Below are 22092 nucleotides of genomic sequence, written 5' to 3'. Positions count from 1 at the left end.
ACCCAACTCAAGCCCGAAGAGCAGCAAGCAGTGAAGAAAATAGTGCACCGCCACTCACGTCTCCTTGCTACCAGCCCTGATGACATTGGCCTGTATGAAGGCATCGAGCACGAGATCAACTTACTGCCGGATGCAAAGCCTTATGGACGGCAACCATACCGCTACACAGCCAGTGATTGCAAGTTCCTCGAAGCCCAAACAGCATCTCTTCTTCAAAATGACATCATCCGTTCTTCATCTAGACCTTGGGGATTTCCTGCCATTGTCGTGACGCAGAAAGACAAAAAGAGCCGCCTCATCCCGAACTTCTCGAAAGTTGCCGCACCTCTGCAAGCTGTCATCCGAAAGGCTGACTTCGAGTGGACAGTTGAGTGTCAACAAGCCTTTGAAGCCCTTCGTGCCGCACTTACAACAGCACCTATACTGGGACACTTCCACAGTGAAACTGCTGTGCCTACAACCTCTACAAAAGATGCCTTGAAACATCTCCACTCAGTGTTTTACAGGTTCGGTGCTCCTGACCATTGTTTGTGTGACCATGCCAAGTCATTTGAATCACACCTGTTCAAGAACTTCATGCATATGCATGGTGTGAACATACACTTCTCAGTAGCTTACAGAGCAGCTAGCAACGGACTGGTGGAACGTGCCAATGCCACACTTGTGACCGTCCTCCGAAAACTGTGCAACAATGATCAGGCACTGTGGGTCTCCAAACTCGATGAAGCAGCTTTCGCTGTCAATGTAACCCGCCACAGAAGTACAGGATTTTCGCCATTCGAGCTTCTGTTTGGATTTTTGCCGAAACTCCCATATCAGAAAGTCCGCACAACGCAAGCAGCCGACATTCGTGACAGGCTTATGAACTTGCCAGACCTTCGCAGCGAGGCTGCGAGTAACTCTCAGGAAGCTCAAAGGAACCGCAAGAGAATCTACGACCGCACCCACCGCAGCGCCTCATTTGACGTCGGAGACTTTGTCTGGGTGCGAAGACAAGAGCCAGTACTTGGCGGAACTGAAAAGCTCGCGCCAAAGTTCAAGGGACTCTACCAGGTGACACGGAAAAGGACGCCCGTCACCTACGACGTTCGGCGCATAACGAACTCCGCCACACCCTCACCAGATGCGCGTACAGTGCACATAAGTCAAATGAAACTGTACCACCCTCCGTACTTTGACCCAGTGCTAGTGGAACCCACATGCGAAGCCGTGCAACCTATCCCGAGTCCTGATGAAGACAATGCCGAGCAAATGCCATTTATGACCAATGAGCCGGATCAGCCAACTGGTTCAGCGAGTCAGCGACCTCAGCGTCACCGTGCACCACCCAGGCGACTGCTTGACTATGACTTTGCCAAAGTAGACTAATGTTCCTGTCCAAGAGGACTTGGACTTGCAGGCGGGGTGGGATGTGAGGTGCAAGCCACTCGCCGCCTGGAACAGCCAAACTCATAAGTGGCCTGGCAACCCTGACTGTCTCCGTGCGTTCCCTCTCGGAGTGCCGAGTCGGGGAGAGAGCCTTCAGCCGCGAGCGGAGATGCCGCCGTCTGTATTTCAAGCCCTTTGTTTGTAACTGTTGTTCGACGGTAGAATAAATGCATCCGTGCTCACAGCAGAACCACTGATGCCTTCAAGAAGCTGCTGCTTCACTGCTACCATCATACTCCACTGTTTGAAGCCAAGGAGCAGAGACTTTCTGAGAAGGCCGTTACTAGTCTGCAGCAATGAGAACGAGAATCTCACTGTACTGTGTCAAGTGTGCAAAAGGAAAAAAGCGATGACCGCAGCAGCAGTTATCAAACCTGCATCTTTAGCGGACTTCTTCGCCTAGACTCTTAATGGGGTAGAGGCTCAAGTATTGTGGAAATTAGGACACCAAGAAAGACTGTGCTGGCAGGCCATCAAGGGAAGAGTTCATAGTGCAATATGCTACTGCCAGGTAGTGGTATGTAATCTTGCTCAGAGTGCTGTCTCACAATCATTGCATTTGTGTGCAATAGAAAATGGCAGCAAGACAAGTTTATGTCCTGTTACAACCCTGCTGGCGACGCGTTTGACCATCAGTTGACCCCCGTTGAAAAAAAGAAAGGATGCCTGGCTCTGAAAGTGCCTGCGGAGATTTTCCCACTCTTTGCGGGGGGGTTCCCTTTGACAGGTTCCCAGCTAGAAGGACATCTGGGGCAGCAACCGACGATGGACAAACGACAGAGGAAGAAGGGAACGGTGCCTTCAAGCAATTAGCCATGTCCAACAGGAGCCGGCTCGAATCAGAGCTTGCCACAGTTGTGGCCCACGGCCCCGCATGAATCACCGGTGTGCTGCTTGCAAGACTGTTGCACCTCAGTAAGAAATAGCTGCGGACTTGTGATTTCTCCTCTCCCATTCGCACGAGTGCCTCTGCTTGCTACATGCTTTGCAACTTTTCTCATCTTGAAGAAATGTGCCATGTATTGCATTGGCCACCGCCTGGTGAAGGGGCAGACCTTAGGGGATTTAAGGAGCGTGCAGAGTGAGAATAAACACTCTGGGCCCTGGTGACAAGGCTCATTCAGTCGCTTGACGCATGGACTCCTGAGTTTTTGACTGTTTGTAAATTATGTAAATAAGTTTCACCAAAGGTGCCACTAAACCCACTTGTTATCATTTTCCCAAACTTCAAGTTCCCTCTTTCCTTGGCTCAAACACACTACCCATAGAGCCCGGGTTCGAGGTAGCCCCTGCCCCACAACAGTCCTTTCTTATCTCTGTGCTAAATACCTTGCGACCTACCACCTGCAGCATGGTCATGGTGCGTGTGCTCACAAAAACCAACATGGCTGCACTATACTAATCCTTGTCGCAGCAAAGGAGATGTTACTGCTCTTTTTCATAGTTGCAACATAAAAAATTGCGCTGCAGTTTTAACATGCACAGCTTGACTGGGATCGCACACAGAAAAGCATAACCTGATTTGGCAATGTACATATACCAGTCTCCAGTGCTGCAGTTCAGTACACTGCTCTGAAGCAGTTGCCAACCACTAAATGCTGCTTACACAACACTTGTAGCCTGTCAAGGTGCTCTCGCATAGTGCAATGACACTGAATGCAACATCTATGTGCCCAAGAATCTCTCGGCCGTATGAAAGGCAACCGACACACTTGCGCCATGCCTGCTGACAGTCTCATTTCACTGTGACACACAAGGGCATACGAGTGAAACTTTCAACTTCCCAAATGAGGTCTCTGACCCCCGGCTAAGAACAGGGATGTCCGCTTTGGTTTCCTTACTCTTTTTTTCACAGGGACATATGTCCCTTATAGTACATAATACGTGTAGAGAGAAAAACAACCTGTGCTGGCTATGTACAGGAAGCACATCTGAAATGCTTTGGTTCAGTACACTATGTGCTCATGCAGTTGTTACCACTGAATGCTGTTTGTACAATACCGGTAAGCCTGAGTCGCTTTGGGACGTTAAACCTGATAAACCAACCCGAATGCTACATTTATGTACAATGGGGGCTGGAATTTCTTGACTGTGTGAAATGTGATCAACACACACATGGAGAAATGGTCATATCAGGACAGTTATGCGAGGGAAGACCGCTGATGGTCCCTCAAGGTAACAGATGGGATTTCCAGAGAAGTTTGACTTAGCACCGCTGCGGTGGCCTAGTCGTTTGAGCATCCGCCTCGCATGCGAGAGGTGCAGGGTTTGATCCCCCGAGCCGCCAGCTATCCACTAGTGATGCAGTGGGTACAAGCTTTCCCCTGCCTGGTGCTCGGCTTCTTTGGGATGAAATGCTTGGGAAATGGGTCTTTGACCCCACCTTGTGCAATGAAAACTACCTTGTGCCGTAGAAATCCATCACCACCACCACTTAGCAGTTGGTGACAGAGTGAGGCGGGTGGATGAGATTATGAGGTTTGTGGAGCCCCTTACAGCTTAGATGATAAACCACAACTGTTGTGCGATGTCAGTGGATATTAGAGAACCCCCAGTGGCCTAAATTCCAAGCACTGTACTACGGTGTCCCTTACAGCCCATGTGTCAATACATTAAACCTTTCATACCACCCGCTCGTATAGCACCTGCTACTTCAGCTGTCCTGTTCCTGCACTAGTGGATATTGGAAATTGCTGAGGTAAGCACATGTCTGCAGTACTGGATTTATAATGTCAGTCATTGTGATGGGGTATCCACCATCCAAAATATGAAATTCTTTGATGCGTCTGATGACACGCTCGATGTGTACGCGAGCGCTGGCAATGCTTCTGGTCTTCGAAACATCACCAGTGTTCATCTGACCTAATGAGGGCCTATTAAATGGCGGCATATGTGCCGTTACCCCGGGAGGCAGAAGGTCAAAAATTTTGAATCCTTTGTCCATCATAATGGCATCACCGGGTTTGAAAATATCTAGCAGTTTGCTTTTTAGAACTAAATCCCTGTCAGAAATTGACCCCCCCCAAGCATCTGAGACAAAGCAGACATAGCCGTCTGGTGTGGCACCTACAAGCACTTTAACTGTGTTGCCATGCTTATAGGGCGAGAAAGTTTGGCGCTGTGCATCCACTGATGACGGTGTCTGCAACCTGATCTCGGTGCCATCAATAACCATGCGCGTGTCCCGAAAGTTTAAAAATTGTTTCGGAAGATTTTGCTGCACTTCAGCTAGCGATGGCACACGGGTAATGGCACGCAAAGCTTTGTGCATAAACAGCACCCACTTAGAAAAGGTCTTGCTCACGTAAGACTGGGTCATGCCAAAATTACGTGCAAGTTCCTTAACGGGCATCCCTGTTCGAAGCCTTACCAGCACCATGAAAAAATCATCAATGCTACCAAGTGCGCGTGATGGCCCTTTGGATGACTGAGGCATGGCACTGTTCAGAGCAGTGTACAGACCTTTGAACACTTCATATGAAGGCAGCCCTGTATAATATTTACATTCACTAGGCTGCTGAAGTCTACTAGTGGTCAGCAGCCTTTCTTTCACACACTTGTATTGTTGCTCCCAAAATGCAGCCATGCCTTGCGACTTGGCAAGGGCTGCTTTTGCGGCTGCCAGTTCTTTGCGTACATCTGCAGCCTCGATAGCTGCGGGAAGGTGAACCAATGTCACCGAAGCCTCTGGGGAAAAAAGAAAGAAAACAGGCACCGTCTAGCAATGAGAACACACCACAGCTTACAAACCCTTCGTGGAGAGAGATCACATGTCATAAATATCAAAAGTCGTGCAGAGTAAGTGCACAACTGAAGGCTGTACTCTGCTCACATGATGAAGTAAAGTTTTCCTGTGACAAAAAACAAGGCATATTATGAAAGCTGACTGAGGCACAGGCTAGCACTGCTTAATTTTGCCACCTGTGCACATAAATTGTCTAATAATAAAAGCTATTTGTGATAGTTTTAACAAAAACAATGAATCAACCTTACTAGTAAAAATGAATGCATTGACATGCATAGGTCGGCAAACTCACTCGGGCTCACATTCAAATCGTGATCCGAGTCCTGTTCAGTCCGGTAGAACACGAGTTTCCTGTGCACTCATAATACTGACTGCACTTTTGGTTGAGATGATGTAGAGCAACTTCACTGTTTGATGGTATTTATTTTTTGTGACAGCTGCACCCTAGAACACTACTAAAAGATGAGTGATTAGTCTCCATGCTTGGTCTCGTCAGATATTAGCTGTGGCTTGCTATATAGTGGTTCCTCTAGTTCTCCCTTGCTTGTTTTTTTTAATTGGTTGGCGAACACATGCAGCAGCCTTAGATCTTTACATCCCGCGAGCGACTGCAGGCCTCTGAGGAGGGCGTGCCTACTGGCTAGCTGCAGTTGAGAGCTCATCGCATAACTGCGTTTTTAACCCCTTTTTTTTGCCATTTTAGGCGCATAACTCAGGCCGTTCGGCGTAAAAACGCCCGAGCTCTCCGATGTGTGGGCTTATAGGAGTATGAGTGAAGGTGAGCCTGGGTGAGCCATTAGTTTAAATGTGCAACTGAGCCCGAATGAGTGAGCACAGATGGAGTCATGAGTCGAAATGAGTTGAGTCCAAGCAGGTCATGAGTTGCAATGAGTGAGCCCAGGTAAGGCATTGCTGCAGTTATGAACAACTTCTCCGCTAAAGACATACGCCGTCCTTATAGTCTACAAAGAGTACACTATCGGATATTAATTACATTACCGGCCCAACTGTTTCTTGCTAGCAGCTGCCGTTGCACAAGCCTTCTTCCAGAATACCTCCATCAGTACAATACAATCTGCACAACCACATCTTGTAACACAGAGCTGAACTAGAGGTCGATCCATCAAATGAAAACATGGTTTTTCATACTTTGCAACAGGATTTTTTTCCAGTAATGAGCCAAAATGGCAGTATGCTGCACAGAACCCGAAAAAAGGCAAGGAAGTTCCATAATGCCACATTTAGGCATTTGTCATGATTTTTAGTCAAATGCCTAAATTTACAGTCCATAGTTATGAGGTGGCCCTAGTCTGCTTTTGTGATCTCATCCAGTGTTAAGTTGGTACCGCTGATGACCAAAAAGTTGAAGTCTTGCACCAGGTCTAACTGTTTCATGGTGTAATATTGAGTTGCAAGTTTACCACTAGAAAAGACAAACAACTCACCTATTTCTGCAGCGGAGCGCATGCCATGTGTGCCTGGAGAGAAAAAAGGAAGAATCATTAGGTGTTGAAAATGATGATCACATGGCACCACTTCATTCGCAGTGTGTCTTACAAGGGTCTGCAGCCCCGGCAGCATGATCTCCTGAAGCAGGTGCTGCCCCGACATTTGCAACGTCCAAGGTTTCTGAAAAGTCCACAGTGCAGACAATGTTAGCTCTAGAATAGAATGCGAACCAGCTGTTTCCACAAAAAGAATAAGTGCACACTAATGTTCGAAACACAGAAGTGTGCACATTAGTTCAAAATATGTGGTTTTGACTATTAGGGGTATTTTGCAGCACTAGTGAATAATGTAAACTACAGAATGTTTCTTAGGCTTTTCAGGTATGAAGTGGTCATGATTACATCACAGTAAAGTGACATTTGTACTAAATTTTTTACCTGGAAGTGGCAAATCAATACCACACTCGTCATCAGAACCTTGGCCGTTCACAAGTGGTGTGCTGTTGGAACCTGTAAAGCAGTGCTCATAATTAATTTGTACAAAACAAATGCAAAACTAGTTTCTTATGTGCCTATAGTATCTAAAGGTTTGGAGACTTATTATAATAAGTTCATATGTAGTAAAATGGCTTGATGTGACAGTGATTTTCAATTTCTGATGAGGTGCATATTATTCAGCAAAAGCTCATTACCTGCTGCGTCGTGCGCGATCATACCCGCCGCTGGTTCGTCTCGTCGAGGAGCGCCTGGCAAATAAGATAGCAGTCAGATTGACGGGAATTTATCCAACTGCAATAAACAGGCTACCGTGCACAGCACCGGCATGCATGTAATAAACGGTTGAGGACAGACGGTGTAAATACCTCGCCTTTCCGCGGCACGCTGGTGCCTGCGCAGGATGCCTTCACGAGCAGGCCGATGCGTGAAGATGGATGGCACGTAGTCTGGGTGGGAAAGTGATCGCACTGGCTTCCCTGAAAATAAGCAGCATTTATGGCTACATGTCCAGAACACGCGAAAAGCAAAAACTAGAATAATGTCAAAAAAGCCTAATACAGCATCGGCGTGGATCGTCAAACGCCGTTTTCTCGGCGCGAAGTGCAACGCTTGAGCGCCGTCATGTACAGGGTGGTCCAAAATATGTGCGATCACGGCTCAGCGTGCCCGCGCTCCGCGGCGCGTCAGTGCTTCTGGTGTGGTCGCAGACGGCGACGCGCAGCAGACGATGACACGAAGCACCGCCTCCGGGCCCTGTGTGCGCCTGCGCCGCGTAGCTTCGATGCTCACCTCGGAGCGCGGCCACGCTGAGCCGTGTTCGCACATATTTTGGACCACCCTGTATGTGCCGAGAAAATATCGTAGCCTAGCCTAACTCAGACGCAGTCTGTGATATTTTAACTGGCTGCGCGGAAATACGAGAAGCGTTAGAAAGCAGCAACCCATTCTGAAGAAGTTTTTACGCACCTGTATAGAAATGATCGCTGCAGATGCGGTCATGTTCTGACGGCTCCCATGGTGAGCCATCGGGGGAAACCCGACGCACAGCGACGACCCATCTTTTCCTGCGCTGCGAGTAGTAGCGCTCCGAAGGAAAGCGAAAAAACCTCACACCTTCCTTCCCGCGACGGTTAGTGCAGCCTACAGCCGCACAAGTGTTGGGCATTGTTCGGCCGGAGACTGAGGAACGCAGTGCTCACACGGATCAACGCAGTGCTATCCGTCCGCGCGTACGCTCTGCCCTCCAAAATGGTGGACGCGGCCTAGGGACTGCTGGGAGCGAGGCTAGTAATCTCGACTGGAAAAAGGCCCATTCCAACCGGACGGAACTCGGTCGCAGGCCGTCTGCGGCTAGACCGACGGCCCTCCCCAGTCGCAGACCGGAGGAATTCGCTGCGTCACAGTCGAGAATCGCATGCATGTGAAACGGCCCTTACGCGAACCCACCGTCCAGACCCGTCAAGCACCTGCATCTTGCTGCATCACCCCTCCCCCAAGACTTGCCACTGAACCACCGCTGCCGCATACGCAGGTTCGCTTCCCTCATGCCAAGCGCAAACGCCTGCGGCTATGCAGTGCTTAACCTGCCGAGACAGGAAGCGAAGAAATCGTGGTCAATTTTCTTCTTAAAGTAAAAAAAGAAATCGAGGAAACGAATGATAAGGAGAATTCTTGCACTTGAGTCCTCCTCAGAACGTGCGCATTGTCAACTGAGATTGTGCGCTTATTGTGACCTTGAACAATGGCCCTCTTCTTTGCCCACTCCCGGGAAAAGCACTGCTGCCGTCAGGAGACACGTGCGGAAGGTCGGCGGCGTCCCACCCCCTAGTGTGTGGCCAAAATTCTTTAGAGGGTGTTGGTGTGGCACGGTCTTCAGCAAGAGTCGCGGCGGCACCTGACTCCGTCCAGCTGGGGGCCAGACAGGACGGCGCCACACCAGAAAACGAAGCGTCCTCTCCCTCGACTGCATACCCGTGCACGTCGCCGGTGACTGAGCTGAGCTGAGGAACGGCTTCCTCGGCGTCTTCAAAGTGCTTCTGTGTTTTTTTTCTTGTTTCTTTTTTTTTTCATTCGAGCTGTTTGCCATTAGGCATAATGAAAAAGGAAAAGAAGGTTATAAAAAGGAGTGCAAACAAGCCTCGCTTAAAAAGCGGCAGAAGTTCGCGATAAAGCGATTATCTTGAGTCCACTTGCGATAGTCGTCTGCAACGTCCCATCGCAGGCCAACCTTTCTTAGGAAGCGTCGTCTCACGGAAGCTGTAGCCGGGCAAGTCCACAGCAAGTGTTTTTCGCCACACTGGTCGGGCGCAGCACCACAATCGGAACACTTGTCAGTCACTTCGTAACGTTTGTCACGCCACCGACGACGCACAGGAGGAGTCAGAGCCGCTCCTGCCCGAATCTGGCGCGCAGATACGTTTCCAAATGTTTGTTCCCTGCTCTGACTGATTTTGCAGCGCACACAAGGCGCGCTCTCTCTTTTTTTTCTGACGTCCATGCCTTGCTTGCTCAGTGAAGGTAATGCCTAAAGAGCAACTAATGACAACGTCATTGCAGTACGTTGACATAGTAGTGCGCTTTACCTCGCATTATTGGGCTGACAAGTGCTGGTCATGATGTTTGGTACATTGGCGATTACATACTCCACTTCATCACCCTAATAATTGCTCATTAACATGCACTCCCGGTTTGGGGCAGCTATTAACGGATACAAAGGAAAGCTTTCCTTTTCACCCTTATGGCTGGGCTCAGGAGGATGCTTTAAACCTGCGCCTATTTCAACCTACTATGTTAATAGAAACATTCTCCGCCTTGGAATATTATTTTAAACTCACAAGATTACTGGCTGCCTGCGGGTTTTTATGAACTTGTGCAGAAATCAGCATGAAAGGGAACAGAGAAACGACGAAGAAAATGAAGAGACAAACAATTGGCAATCGGAGGAGGAAGTTAAAGAAAGAAAAAGGGAATGCAACGAAAAAAAAGAGGACGAATAGGAACACCTTGTTCGTACCTGCCAACAAGCGTTTCAACAGGTAGGATAATTAAAACGAAGTTGCTGTGAAACAGCCCAACGCAGCGTCGCTAGCATGAGCTAACCACATGCTTCACAGATGTGCGCCTCTTTATCGAAGCTGGTACACCGATTAACACATTATCTCTGCTAGGGCATGTAACTGCAACAGCTCACTACCATCTCTCATACTGCCCTGTTAGCGGACTTAAATTTCGCTTAATAGCTCAACCTTTTGCAGAAACTAGCCACCATGAAAGCGTAGATTACGCCATCGTCCCAGAGTTGATGCAAAAGACGCTGACGTACAGTCGGGGACAAAAGTCTCCGGACCACATGTTCCTCAAACGAAGCTTATAACTCTACTACCAGACAGCGGCTGGAGACCGCACTTGTGGAGATGAAAGAACAAAAAAATTACTTTTACCTCCACAACTTTGGTCTCCAGCCGCTGACTAATAGCAGAGCTATAGGCTTCGTTAGAGGAACACGTGGTCCGGAGATGTTTGTCCCCGACTGTACGTAAAAGGGTGCGAAAAAAAAGCCTTCAAAGGCTACAACAACAAAATGAGCCGTACCCTACGATGTCTCTGTATAATGCCATTATTTTGTATTTGCTCACTATCGAGACTACACTGCCATAGCACTGCAACATCCGCATCCTAATCTAGTCCGGAATACAGCCGAAGACGCTGTCGAGTTTGTTTACTGTGATTTCATTGTATCGGAGTATAACTTTTCATGGCAACATTTTTTTGTGACATCTACGCTAATCGATAATGGCAGGAAATTACGCCCGCCCGAAAACTACTAGTCACCAGGAAAGGAGAAAGGCCTTCGAAGGCAGTTCGCAAGCTCATCGGCCGGATGCTGGACATAGTCCAAAATATTATAGAAATGACAGTCGAGCATCGAACGCTGTAGCTGAACACGCTGAAACACATCTTCATAACATCGAATGGGACAACACCCCGTCAGAGCTAAGGAGAAGTACGTGTCATGAAGCCTGCTAATCGAATCATTGATCATTCAGCCAACCACTAACACTATGAATAGGGCAAATGGAAATCTGCCGGCAATCTACTTACGCTCATCATGCTGCATATTACATACTAAAGGACGGCCTAACCTTGGCCACCTCAGTGAACAAGGGAGCCATACGGGTTCCTCAACATGGATCGTAACCTTGTCATGTTTAGTGGCCTTCAATTTGTTCGGTATCACGCCTGACCAAACGAACTTTCGTCGAACCCTAGACTATACTATCCAAAATATTATGAGACGGTTTTCTTCTATTCGCTCCTTGATTGGATTTCTTTCTGAGGGTAGTTTTAAAAAAGAATAAATGTCTTTATGGTACGTACATATGTTATAACAAGAAACAAGTACGAGGGTCAAAAGCCCTCTGCCAAAGTCGGGAGAGAAAGAAGTCGCGAATCCTCGCGTCGCTTACAAATGCATGGCGCGATTCGTCAGCGCAGGTGTGCAGGATCCGCGCTGACCACCTGCACGGCATTCGCTTGGCTAGGGTGGAAACGTGGAAAGCGTCAGCGTGGGAAATGGGGAGGGGAACGCCAAACGGAGCGAGGGAGAACGAAGAAAAGGAGTGAATATGCGGTGCTGACAGCGGGAAGAAGCCTGCTTACACAGGTATGAGCGGTCTTCAGCTATAAAAAAAATACAAAGCGACATGGTTCGTCTGTCGCGGTCTTTGTTGTGTATGCGGGGTCGTCCACCGGCGGCAGGCAGAACGGGTAACGCTTTAGTAACGCTCTGGCCAAGACGGCGTCCAGCTTCAGCGGATTGGTCACTCCGGCCACGGGCTACACCAATCAGCGATGTCCTCGTGTAGCAAAATAAGTGTCGTTTTCCTCCGTTCGGCTATTTGGTCCATTCCTCTGCGGTCTCTGCAGGCTTGGTGGTCACTTCGGGTCCTGCCGAATTGCGCTCTGCTGTCCAAAGCTTCTAAGAATCCTTTCGTATTATTCTCCGGTTGTTCGCAACGGCCAGCCATCCTCCGCAAGACCGCCTGCTGATTCGGTCTTCGTGTTGCCATTTCCTTATTACTTAAGCGCAACAGCAGCACAGGGTGATGATGAAGGCGCATAGCGAGATGAGTTTGGTCAAGGTGCCCAAAGGCTACGTTAAGCGAATGGGCCGAAAGAACTACCGAGTAAAAGGCTTGACGATCTTGTCCCTCCTGGAAAAGCTGCAAGAGCTGGTGCCCAACATGTCCAACAGCAAGAAGCCCACAATGCTGGAGGTCATCCAGAACGTGATCGACTACATACTCGACCTACAGACCGCGCTGGAGACGCCCCCAGACAGCCTCTCGTCGAATGCTGCAGCATACGGCGCGAGACCGCCTCACTAACATCTAGACAGACAGCCCCCTGCGGCCAACGCTTCTTCGACTCTTCGGGTACGTGTCGCTTGAGCTTTTGCTCTGTTGCATATTCTGCTTTGCACTTGTCACGTGTTACTACGTACGTTGTTGTCGACAGGCTGGATGTGGACATTCATCGACATGTAACTTGACAGCTGTATAATTTCCCAAGCACTTTTTAGCTAGTGAAGACCGTGTATGTTCTACCCAGAAAGCATCGCTTGATTTCCTGCTGCATTCCTACAGAATCTTAATTAACCGACCTGAGAGCACTTGTCCAGCAGTTATTCTTCTCGACAGGGCGAGCAATTCGATGAGAGGAATTGTAGTGTGTCCCTGTTCGGACGTTGCGTTCGATATTTTGTTCACAGTCAAACGCCCTGCTTGCCAAAGGGATATGCGATAGAGCATCTGCTTCCTAATGTGAACGTTGTTTGTTCATTTTATTTCTCTGTTCATTGCAGGTGGCTCACTCCCTTGCCACTTTGTCGGGCTCAAGCTGGTGGCAGAGCCGCTGACAAGCACCCATCTCGAGCTTGGAGATGTGAGGCGCATCACGAGCCTATCGCAGCCCGTTACTGCAGGCCCTATTAAGGAGATCGACGTCAGTGGCCACCAAAGCAAGACCAGGTGCCCCTCCACGACCTCCCATTCTCATTGACGGCTTCGAAGATGCACTCTCGAACTGCGCATCATAGTGCAAGCATCAGGCGCTCGCATCCAGACTGCAGCTGCCGGACGTCAGCTTGGGCGAAGAACCTTTGGCATGCCGTGACGGCTTCCTGGATGAAACTAGGAACGTTGGCATTGACACTTCATGAGTGCTCAGGTTGCTACCGTCCACATTAAACTCATTTTGTGCAAAAGTTACTTTCGTAGCTGTCACTACTTGTTACTGGCTTCTTTTGCATTATTTGCAGCGAGTAAACCGTTTTATACATAATCATAGGTCGAGCGTTCTTGCATAAGGTGCCACGAAAAGGTGTGAATGAATGTGATGCTCTCTGACAGGATTGAGTTTAGATAGCTACGTTGGGTTTGTCTTGTTCCAGAAGTGATTTCTGTGCAGGCTTGGTTCCGGTGCAACCCTGTGGCACGGAGATGAACATATTGTAGTTATTAGTCTAGTAACGCTGGGCGGGCTTCTTGCCTTGAGAGCTTAATATCATAGAGCGTGCGAGTACATTTGGCTACAGCAGACATATTTTTTATTTTGTTTTATTTCATACTGCAGATAAGGTTACAGATTCAAGCAGAACAAATACATATTAGATATTACAGATACAAGGGAAACAAGTAAGATAAAAAGAAACACAAAATAAAAAAGGCATGCAGGATGATTGTGCGCTGACATTCATCGCGTCGGAGAATTCCACCTAGAAATGCCCAGAGATTACGTATGACATCCTCATAGGCGAAAGACCGCGAAATGAGAAAGAAAACCACATTGGCCTAATGCAGCTTTCCAGAGACGCGCTGACGTCGAGCGCAGCAAGCTTCATTTAGCGAAGCGCTATAATTTTGAAGTCTAAAGCCATGTGTGGTCAATGAGTGCAGTCGCACGCCACAGTTCGGAGGCGACGAAAGGTTTAGAGAGAGGGGTTGGAGACATATCAGTACGAGTCTGCAGTGCCAACTTCGTCCTTCATGTGCTGTAGTTTCTTAGGTTGTTTCTCCATGTAGCTCTTTATAAATTCAGTTGTGTGTGTACAAAAGCATGCGAAGACTAAGGGCATGCTTTCAGTGGCACTACAACTAACAGCAGCTATATACATTCCTGACAGTCACTTAGAGAAGAGTCTCACTTTACGTCAAATTTATCTCACTCATTAGACCTGATTAAACGACTTTAAAACGTAAATTGCCTTGGCTGAAAAGTTGCAGAAGCTGAAAATAAAGGTCGGCTAACATGATATCAGGTTTTGATGCCAGTGGCTTTAAAACTTTTGCGTACATCTACGAACTTTTAGAAAATGTCTAGCCTAGCACATGTCTAAAAACAACTCTTCAGTTCTCTTTAAATTACATCTGAGAACTCCTTCATACTCAGTTCCGTAAAACTTGCTAGAAGTTTTTCTCATTGCTTACAGTGAGTGGAAAAAAGCACTGAGTATTGTTGTTAAACTAAATCATTGTTTAACAACCACAAGTGCTGTTGTTTCCAAAAGATAAGTGTTTTATTCGTTTCTGCCCTTGTTTCGCAGGAATGCCTTGCATGTAAGCGCAACACAGCAATGAAGGAAAGAGGAAAGCCTGCCAACAGCTCTGAACAGCTGAGAAGCAACGCCGTACACGGTGGCCAACGAGAAGGCGGGAAATCCTCTCGACGTCAGCAGCGAAAGAACCGGCTTAGTTGGACACGTGGCGAAAAATCATTGAGAACGGGACGTGAGCAATAAAATGAAGAAACTGATGAAGCCTTGATATATCGCGTGATACTGCCTCGTAAATAGTGGAACCTTTCATTTTCAAGGCAAAGATTTAATTCAAGGAACTGTAATGCAGAGGGAATAACTTGATAGATATATCTTTTGAAAAAAAAAAAGTTGCAGAGGTAACTACGTTTTAATTTGCCTTTGAGGAATAATGAGGACAACTCCGTCCAGCTCTTTTTGGCTACATTTACGTTAGGCAGAAAAGAAAAAAAGAAAAAAGACATATCCTAGTGCAAGATTTGTAGAGGTGGTCTTTGTGGGTATTCGAGTAAAGTTTGAAAGCTCTGTATGGACCCTGTAATTTAGAAATAATTTTAAAATATCGCTGCTCGCAGTAGCTCGCAACCGATTAGGGCGACACACCTCAGCGCGCGGCACCTACGCCGATGACGACAGTGGGCAGAAGCGCCAACCCAAATGGAGGAAACAATGTGGGCAAAAAAGGTGTACAAGTATCTGTACATGAAAAATATTAACACAAAATGGACAAATAGAACCCGAAAGCTAAGAACGAAGTATTTAGGGATGAGGGATGGGACGCAACAAACTAACGTGAAAGCGGAGGTAAAGGAGACGGAAAGAAATATATAGGACACGAAAACAGGACATCAAAAAATAGCGGTTATTCGATAATTCGCGGGGCAGTTCACTGCTTTTTGAGGCTAGGACAGCCACTCTGAGAACAAAAACGTATAGGTCCAAATTTGAAGTGGATATTTTGTGCTCTGCTTGTAAAACGGAAACGGAGACCATAGAGCACTTGGTTCTGAGGTGCGCAGAACTCCGCCCAGCCCTCCCAGAGGGGGCAGCAACGGCCATAGAGATAGCGCTGGGATTTACTGGGGAGGACGGGCGAGTGGATGGGAAAAGCGTCACATTGACGAAGGGGAGGTTGGAGGATTGGTGGCGGAAATCAAGGGAGGGGTGAATTTAGAGCGGAATAGGATAGCCAGACTAGACATTGTAGGAGCGAAAGTGAAAGAAAGGGAAAATAAAAATAAATTAACAATGGAGGAAGTATAGGCTAGGTGGCGAAAGCTACCGCCCGTTACAAAGGGTAAAGCCATTATCATCCATCCATCCGTAAAGTTAGTGTGTTAATGCAGCTCACACTGCAAGTCTTGAGTCCTGCTTAGGCCGCAATTAACTATGCGATCGGAAATGTCGCGATGTTTTTTTTTATATATGTTATTGCCACGAAACTTAGGTCCTACTTGAAGCTTTAATGGATACATTGAAACAAAGTATTTTCGATAACTGAAAGCCGGATATGCTGCAGAAATAAATATACTGGCGTCTTCCGCCTCATTGGATAACCGCTTTGTTGGATAACTGCACTATCACTGTACGTGCGACTAGAACCGACCTCCTCTTTGAACAACGACGGAAATAACCGGATAAGGCTGGATTCGTTACGCGTGCTATCTTGAGCGATGCCTCATTTCTGCGAACTTTTAACGGTACCTCGCGAAGACTCAGTACGAGCGTTGACAAACTTGGCAGATCCTGCTTTGAAGAGAAACTTGCGACGGGGTCACGCTGACTACCCCCGGAATGCCTCCCAGAAGGAGCTTTGGCTTGAAATTAAAAAGTCACAGGCAAGTAATGCAAATCGCACCGAATGGGGTTGTGCGTGATTTTAAAGAGTTTAGAATAAGCGGTGACGACTGGCCTAGGCAGGCACAATGCCTCTTTTGACCTGCAGAAACTTGCTCCATCTATATTTTCGCGTCACCAGAAACCAAAGAGTCCTCTTGACAAAACAAAAGATTGTGAAAGGCGAGTCACTGGCTTGCCTAACTTACAACCTTGCCCTGCTTCTGTCTGTCTAACAATGCAGTGCCTAGACTCAATTGCTTACCAGCTTCGTGTGTACGGTCTCGACGTGTTGAGTGACCATTGTTAGTTTTTTTCAGCTGGTTTTATTAGCTTGTTTTTTTTTCTTTCCATGTAAATTCCCGCTGCTCGTGTTCTGTTTGCATTTTGGTATTATCGCCCAATTTGTGATCTGTTTCTGTAATCCACTCCTGCTTGGGCCTCACGGCCTGCAGTATGTCATAATTAAAAATAAAATAAATAAATATCTGCCCACTAAGTTGCCACGCTTTGCGGTGTGAGGTGAGAGCGACTCACGGCCTCCACTCCTCAAGTCGTCCCGAAGGTAATGCTCTTCCGTTCACGCAGCTGGCTATGCATCAGGTAGCCGAGAAATTTGCGACGTCTACATACTGGGGGCCTTTGGAGTACCGCACGTGTTTAAACGTTCTTGGTACGGCGGACAGCCACGTCAACAGCGTTAAACGCAGGGTGATTCAGTGCGCAGGTGAGGAAAAACCGTGCATGGTACAAAGCAAAGCCTCGGGTGAGGAAGCCGGTATGTCCTCAAGCGTCCGGTGCCCGGAACTCTCCCCCCCCCCCCCCCCCCCCCCTCACTTAGCTAGCCTCCAGCTATCAATGCGAGGTTAAACTACAGGTCCGTGTAGCAGAACGCTGCTTGTTAGGAACTCGCGGCGGGTCTGGCTAGTTAACGAGGTGAACAACAGCACGGCGACGCCAACTTCTGCCTCCGGAACACGTGCGCCACCTTGAGACCCTGCTTTCAGGAGCAGCGACTGGGCCGAGACAGGGTCCAGGTGAGTGCCAGACAGTCCGGCGCCGGGCGAGACAAAGGCTCCTCCCCTCAGTCGTGCGGCTGCACGCGCCTTCGGTGACACCAGGCGGCGGTTTCCTGTGATCCTCCCTTTATTGGGTGTCTCGTTTTCCTTACCCTCTACCCACCCGCCTCCACACTCCCAACCAACCCTCCTTTTTCGGCGTACTTCGCCGTTTTCAGAATGGCCGCGCCAGAGACTCGGTCGCAAGTGTGTTGACTCTGCGGCTTCGGAATCGCCTTTGTTCCCCATCATCGGAGTTGGAAGGCGGAAGAGTACGAGATACAGCTGGTCAGGGCGGTGTGTCCTGACTCGTGACCACGGTAGCATGGCAGTCACGGCGCTCTCAAGAGTAGACGCAAATGGCTACGAAGTTGCTATGTCAACTGAGCAGACCCTCCGATATGAAGTTCGCACTCATTCTATTTTTGCTTGCATTTTGAGGGCACTATGAAATAAAGCGCAGCTGCTATGATTTGGTATCGCAAATGAGTATCGCAGAGGTTTGCTTTCGTAAGGTCACTACAGCTAGCATCCCTCAGGTGTATGTCCTCGACTCCAAACTGATTAATCTCAAGGCAAGGAAGCCGACCTTTCTTCGCCTTTAGCTGCCTGATCAGGCGTAATCCCTTGACAATAATTCCCTATAAAAGAGCGTTGAAGCCTCCTACGCTAAGAGAGAGAGGAGTCCACTAGAATTTAGGGGCACTCCATGGGTCCCAGAGTTCCCATCACTTAGCTCATCCACTAATTCCTTTCTCTTATTAACTTGTAACCTCTGTTTTCAGCCGTTTGTATTCTGTGTTGTATATTTGTTGTTTTCTTTGATGAATCCCCCCCTATGTAATGTCCTCATCGGGCCTTTAGGGTATTGAAATAAATAAATAAAATAAAGTAGACACGGTCGTTAGAAGCGTGCAGGTGTGAAGATCAGGTGCGCATTGACGCTCACGGTACAAATAGCTTGGAAACGAAGTCTTCCCTTTGAATGAAAAGTGAGGGTGAAAAAAATAACTTGTATGCCTTCAACGACGGGAAGAATGTACACTGCACTGTTTGTCTCTGTCCGCACAGCCTCTAGCGACTGTGTGTACACTCTCAACAACGGCAACACTCCCCCCGTAAGTGGGTTCACACAGTTCACACGTGCGCTCGTCGGCGGCGGACGGGAGAAGGCGAAGTCGCCGAAGCCGCGGCGGCACCTGACCCGGTCCAGCTGGGGGCCAGACAGTCTGGCGCCAGACACCCCTCTCACCCCTGGAGGAATGCCTGTACGCGTCGAACGTGGCGGCGACCCCCTACCGCTCCCCTCCCAACAACTTTTGTCACCCTCCGCGGAGAGGGGGCCTCGCCGCTCGCCTTTACCCGCGCCTCGAAAGCCATCTCTTCTTCCGACTACGCCTTTTCACGTCGGGTTCCTGGGTGGGAAGTGGTCGCGCCCGGTGGGGGAAAGCTGCCGGCTCGTCAGTAATGACGACGAGGGCTTCCATTACCTGTTGCTTCTGTTCCCTGGAATGTCTCATTAATGGTGGGCTGGAACTTGTTAACAGGGCGTAATAGAAGCTGATTTAATCACGGCGGGCTGGCAGTGGAGCGCCGACCTTCAAAAAGTGCCAAAAGTGACGAGACGAGAGGCAAAGGCACGGAGACGCTGAAATTCAAATTTTGACTGCTGGTAACTCACTTCTACAAAGCGCAATAAAAATTCTTCCTGGACAATATTCGCAACCGCACCTTTATTAGAGCCCCTTTAAGTGCCCCTTGAAACTGTTCGGCACACCTGGAACCCTTGGCTCGCCTCCTCGCCCTTCTATTCGCTTCCGTGAAACGAGAGGAGAAATTGCCGAGCATAATGCCCTGTGGTTTAATAAAGTCTATTCTGTGCACCTTGGTTGAACAAGAACGCTTATTAAGGCGAAAGCCTTTAATGTCTCATACTGTCGTCCGTTAGCAGGGGGTGCCACACGCGTCTAACTCGGGAACTAAAAATGATAGGAGAAAACCAATGGTTGCCTCAGGTAGGGGAGGGAAAAATGTACCTAGAAGCCAGGTTTCATGACTGTAGAATAATTAATTAATTATGGGCAAAAATGTCGAAATTGCGTCGAAATAGCGCGGACGTAGATATAGCCACGGGAACGGTGTGACGTCGCATCCACCGGAAGTCGTCACGGCACAGGGAAAATTGCCACAGAATGGTTCGAAAAACATTGAATTTGTGTCAAATTAGATGGAAAATGTGTAATTAAGCGTAATTAACACTTGAGATCCCCGAAAGATGTATATTTTGAGCATCGATATAGCCACGGGCATGGAGTGACGTCACATCCACCGGAAGTCATCACGGCATAGTGTCCTCGGCTTTCGCCTCTCAACACGTTAGTTGTCAAAGTGTCCTCGCAATTTTTAAACAAAGCATAGTGCGCACTGTATACTTGCCGAGGTTTTAGAGTGTTCCAGAATCCTGCTTTATTAAGTGGGCGACTGAAGGCTCTGAAGTTCGCCTGCAGTTTGCCTCAGTAGAAAGAGACATATAGTGGTAGCCCAGGGTGCTTCGATGGTCAGCGCCATTCAGACACCCTAGGTCGGCCAGGTGAAGGGCACCACCTGTGAACATGCGGTCTAGCCCTTAACTAGATATAGTGCAGCTGCAATCCAATGGCTTGACATCCTCTTCGCATGCGAGAGGGTGCGGTGTTCGATCCCAAGTGCTGCCATGTACCCACAGGTGATACGATGGTCTGGTGCTCAGCTTATTTGGAGCGAAATGCATGGGAAATGGGTATTTGACTCAACCTTGTGCAAAAAAAAAACCTCATGGCGTTCTGTCGTCAGAAGCTTCCCTCGCGTCGTAACATTCATCATCGTCAGCATCATCATCCTAACAGAAGTGTCAATATGCCGCCCACAGACTGTCTGAAGTCTGTGCACGTATATGTTCTGTGTACATGCCTTTTCGTAAGTGAAGTAGTCCTGGCAGTGTATGCGATCGCCGCAGGGAGGATGGGGGAAAGAAAGAAGTGTGCAATTTTTTCTGAACCTGTAACAGCGACTGCTTGATTCCGCGTCCCCATCATCCGTACCGATCTAGAATTAATGCGGACGCGCAGACGCAGACACTGTTCCCGCACGGATGTAAGTGCGTTCAGTGTGAAGCATCTTTGCCCAGCATGTATGCAGAACATGCAAAACTTGTACAGCGTATTCCTTTTTGTTTATTTTGCAATACTCGAGCCTATGTACCACCTGCCGCACTTGAGCGACTAAGCCAAGGCACCGTTACGTGTGACAATAGCGCTAGCTGGATTTTTTATTTGGAATTCAATTCAATTTAATTTATTTATTTCACCACAGATAAACATGGTTGCAGCCTTTGGGCAAAAAGCTGCTCGGGCTGCTTGACGAGGCATAACAGGGTCGAGCAGTGCAGATACATGATTGCAATATGACAAAAGAAAAAAAAACAATATTACATGCAACATTATATACAAGGAAAACACGGCTAGTGCATACAGTACAAAAACAGGCTCTGTGTAGAACATATCACATACTAAACATATTACATGGGTGCTGCTAATCAATGCTTTGTGAAGAATCTGAAGCGCGCATTTGTGTTCAAATGGAACATTTTAAAAACCATGGCCCGCTTGCATGAGCATTACGGATACGATTCTTTGCTTGGGCGGATGAGATTAAGAAGTTTGCGGGGATACGGTGGCCGCAACTGGCGAAGGACAGGGTGAATTGGAGAGACATGGGAGAGGACTTCGCCCTGCAGTGGGCGTAGTCAGGCTGATGTTGATGGTGATGTTTTGCTTGGTACAAAGGTGATTGTTACCTGCAATGTTCAGAAGCGCAATTCATCCGCAACAAAAGTTTCAATAATAAAAATTTTCCCAGCATTAGAGCATAATTTGCGACTGAGGACGCTGCAGTAACACCACAAGCAAAAAAAGATTCAAGCGCTGGTGCTATCAAGGAGATAAGAGATTCGCGGTATCTATGACGCGTCTAAATAATAATAGTGGACACGCGGGGTCTCGAAGGCTTACGAAACGATGCCGTATACGTACAAAGCCACAAGAGTTTTCCTTTTATGAATTACCCCTGACACAGATGAAGCGTCGAGGCTATGCATCATATTGTTCGCAGGACGGATGTATCGTCATGACCGGGTACACGATAGCTTGGAGGAGCCTTTTCGGCGTTCACCTTATCCCTACCCCGATCAGTGTGCATCCATCTTCGCGCCGCTCAAACCCGGTTCGGATGATTTGCATGCCATGCCTCGATAGCGCTCGTCGTGCTCTCTTCATTAGCATTTTCATCCACCATGGCCAGCCCCAAAACGGGCGCCAGCGCATCCGCTTACAGCCTCGTTGGTACCAGAGGTCACGGTATAATTTTGTCGTTCATGGTTCTTTCACCACTGGCGTCTGAATTAGAACAGTAAAGCTGTCGTTGCCTCGCCTCGTTTCCTTGAGAAGG

General features: G+C 48.2%; 2 protein-coding genes across 2 annotated transcripts; both read right to left on the bottom strand.

Moving 5' to 3' along the window:
• Nucleotides 1-306: 306 nt before the first annotated feature.
• LOC149327784 (uncharacterized) lies at nt 307-6463 on the bottom strand. Its single transcript, XM_089563495.1, has 2 exons — nt 6457-6463; nt 307-5082 (listed from the first exon to the last, which is right to left on the bottom strand). The coding sequence occupies exons 1-2, from the start codon at nt 6461-6463 to the stop codon at nt 4082-4084; spliced, it is 1008 nt and encodes a 335-aa protein (XP_089419621.1). The 3' UTR covers nt 307-4081.
• A 12-nt stretch (nt 6464-6475) lies between these two features.
• LOC149327783 (uncharacterized) lies at nt 6476-8421 on the bottom strand. Its single transcript, XM_089562907.1, has 6 exons — nt 8086-8421; nt 7485-7595; nt 7314-7367; nt 7060-7131; nt 6731-6802; nt 6476-6651 (listed from the first exon to the last, which is right to left on the bottom strand). Exons 1-6 carry the CDS (start codon nt 8282-8284, stop codon nt 6479-6481), a joined length of 681 nt encoding a protein of 226 aa, XP_089419033.1. The 5' UTR covers nt 8285-8421; the 3' UTR covers nt 6476-6478.
• Nucleotides 8422-22092: the final 13671 nt, after the last annotated feature.

The sequence above is a fragment of the Amblyomma mixtum genome, chromosome 10, assembly GCF_055824585.1.
Source record: "Amblyomma mixtum isolate Tamu chromosome 10, ASM5582458v1, whole genome shotgun sequence".
Classification (NCBI taxonomy): Eukaryota; Metazoa; Arthropoda; class Arachnida; order Ixodida; family Ixodidae; genus Amblyomma; species Amblyomma mixtum.
The sequence above is the reverse complement of the archived record's forward strand: the minus strand, read 5'-3'. Positions and strand labels throughout refer to the sequence as shown.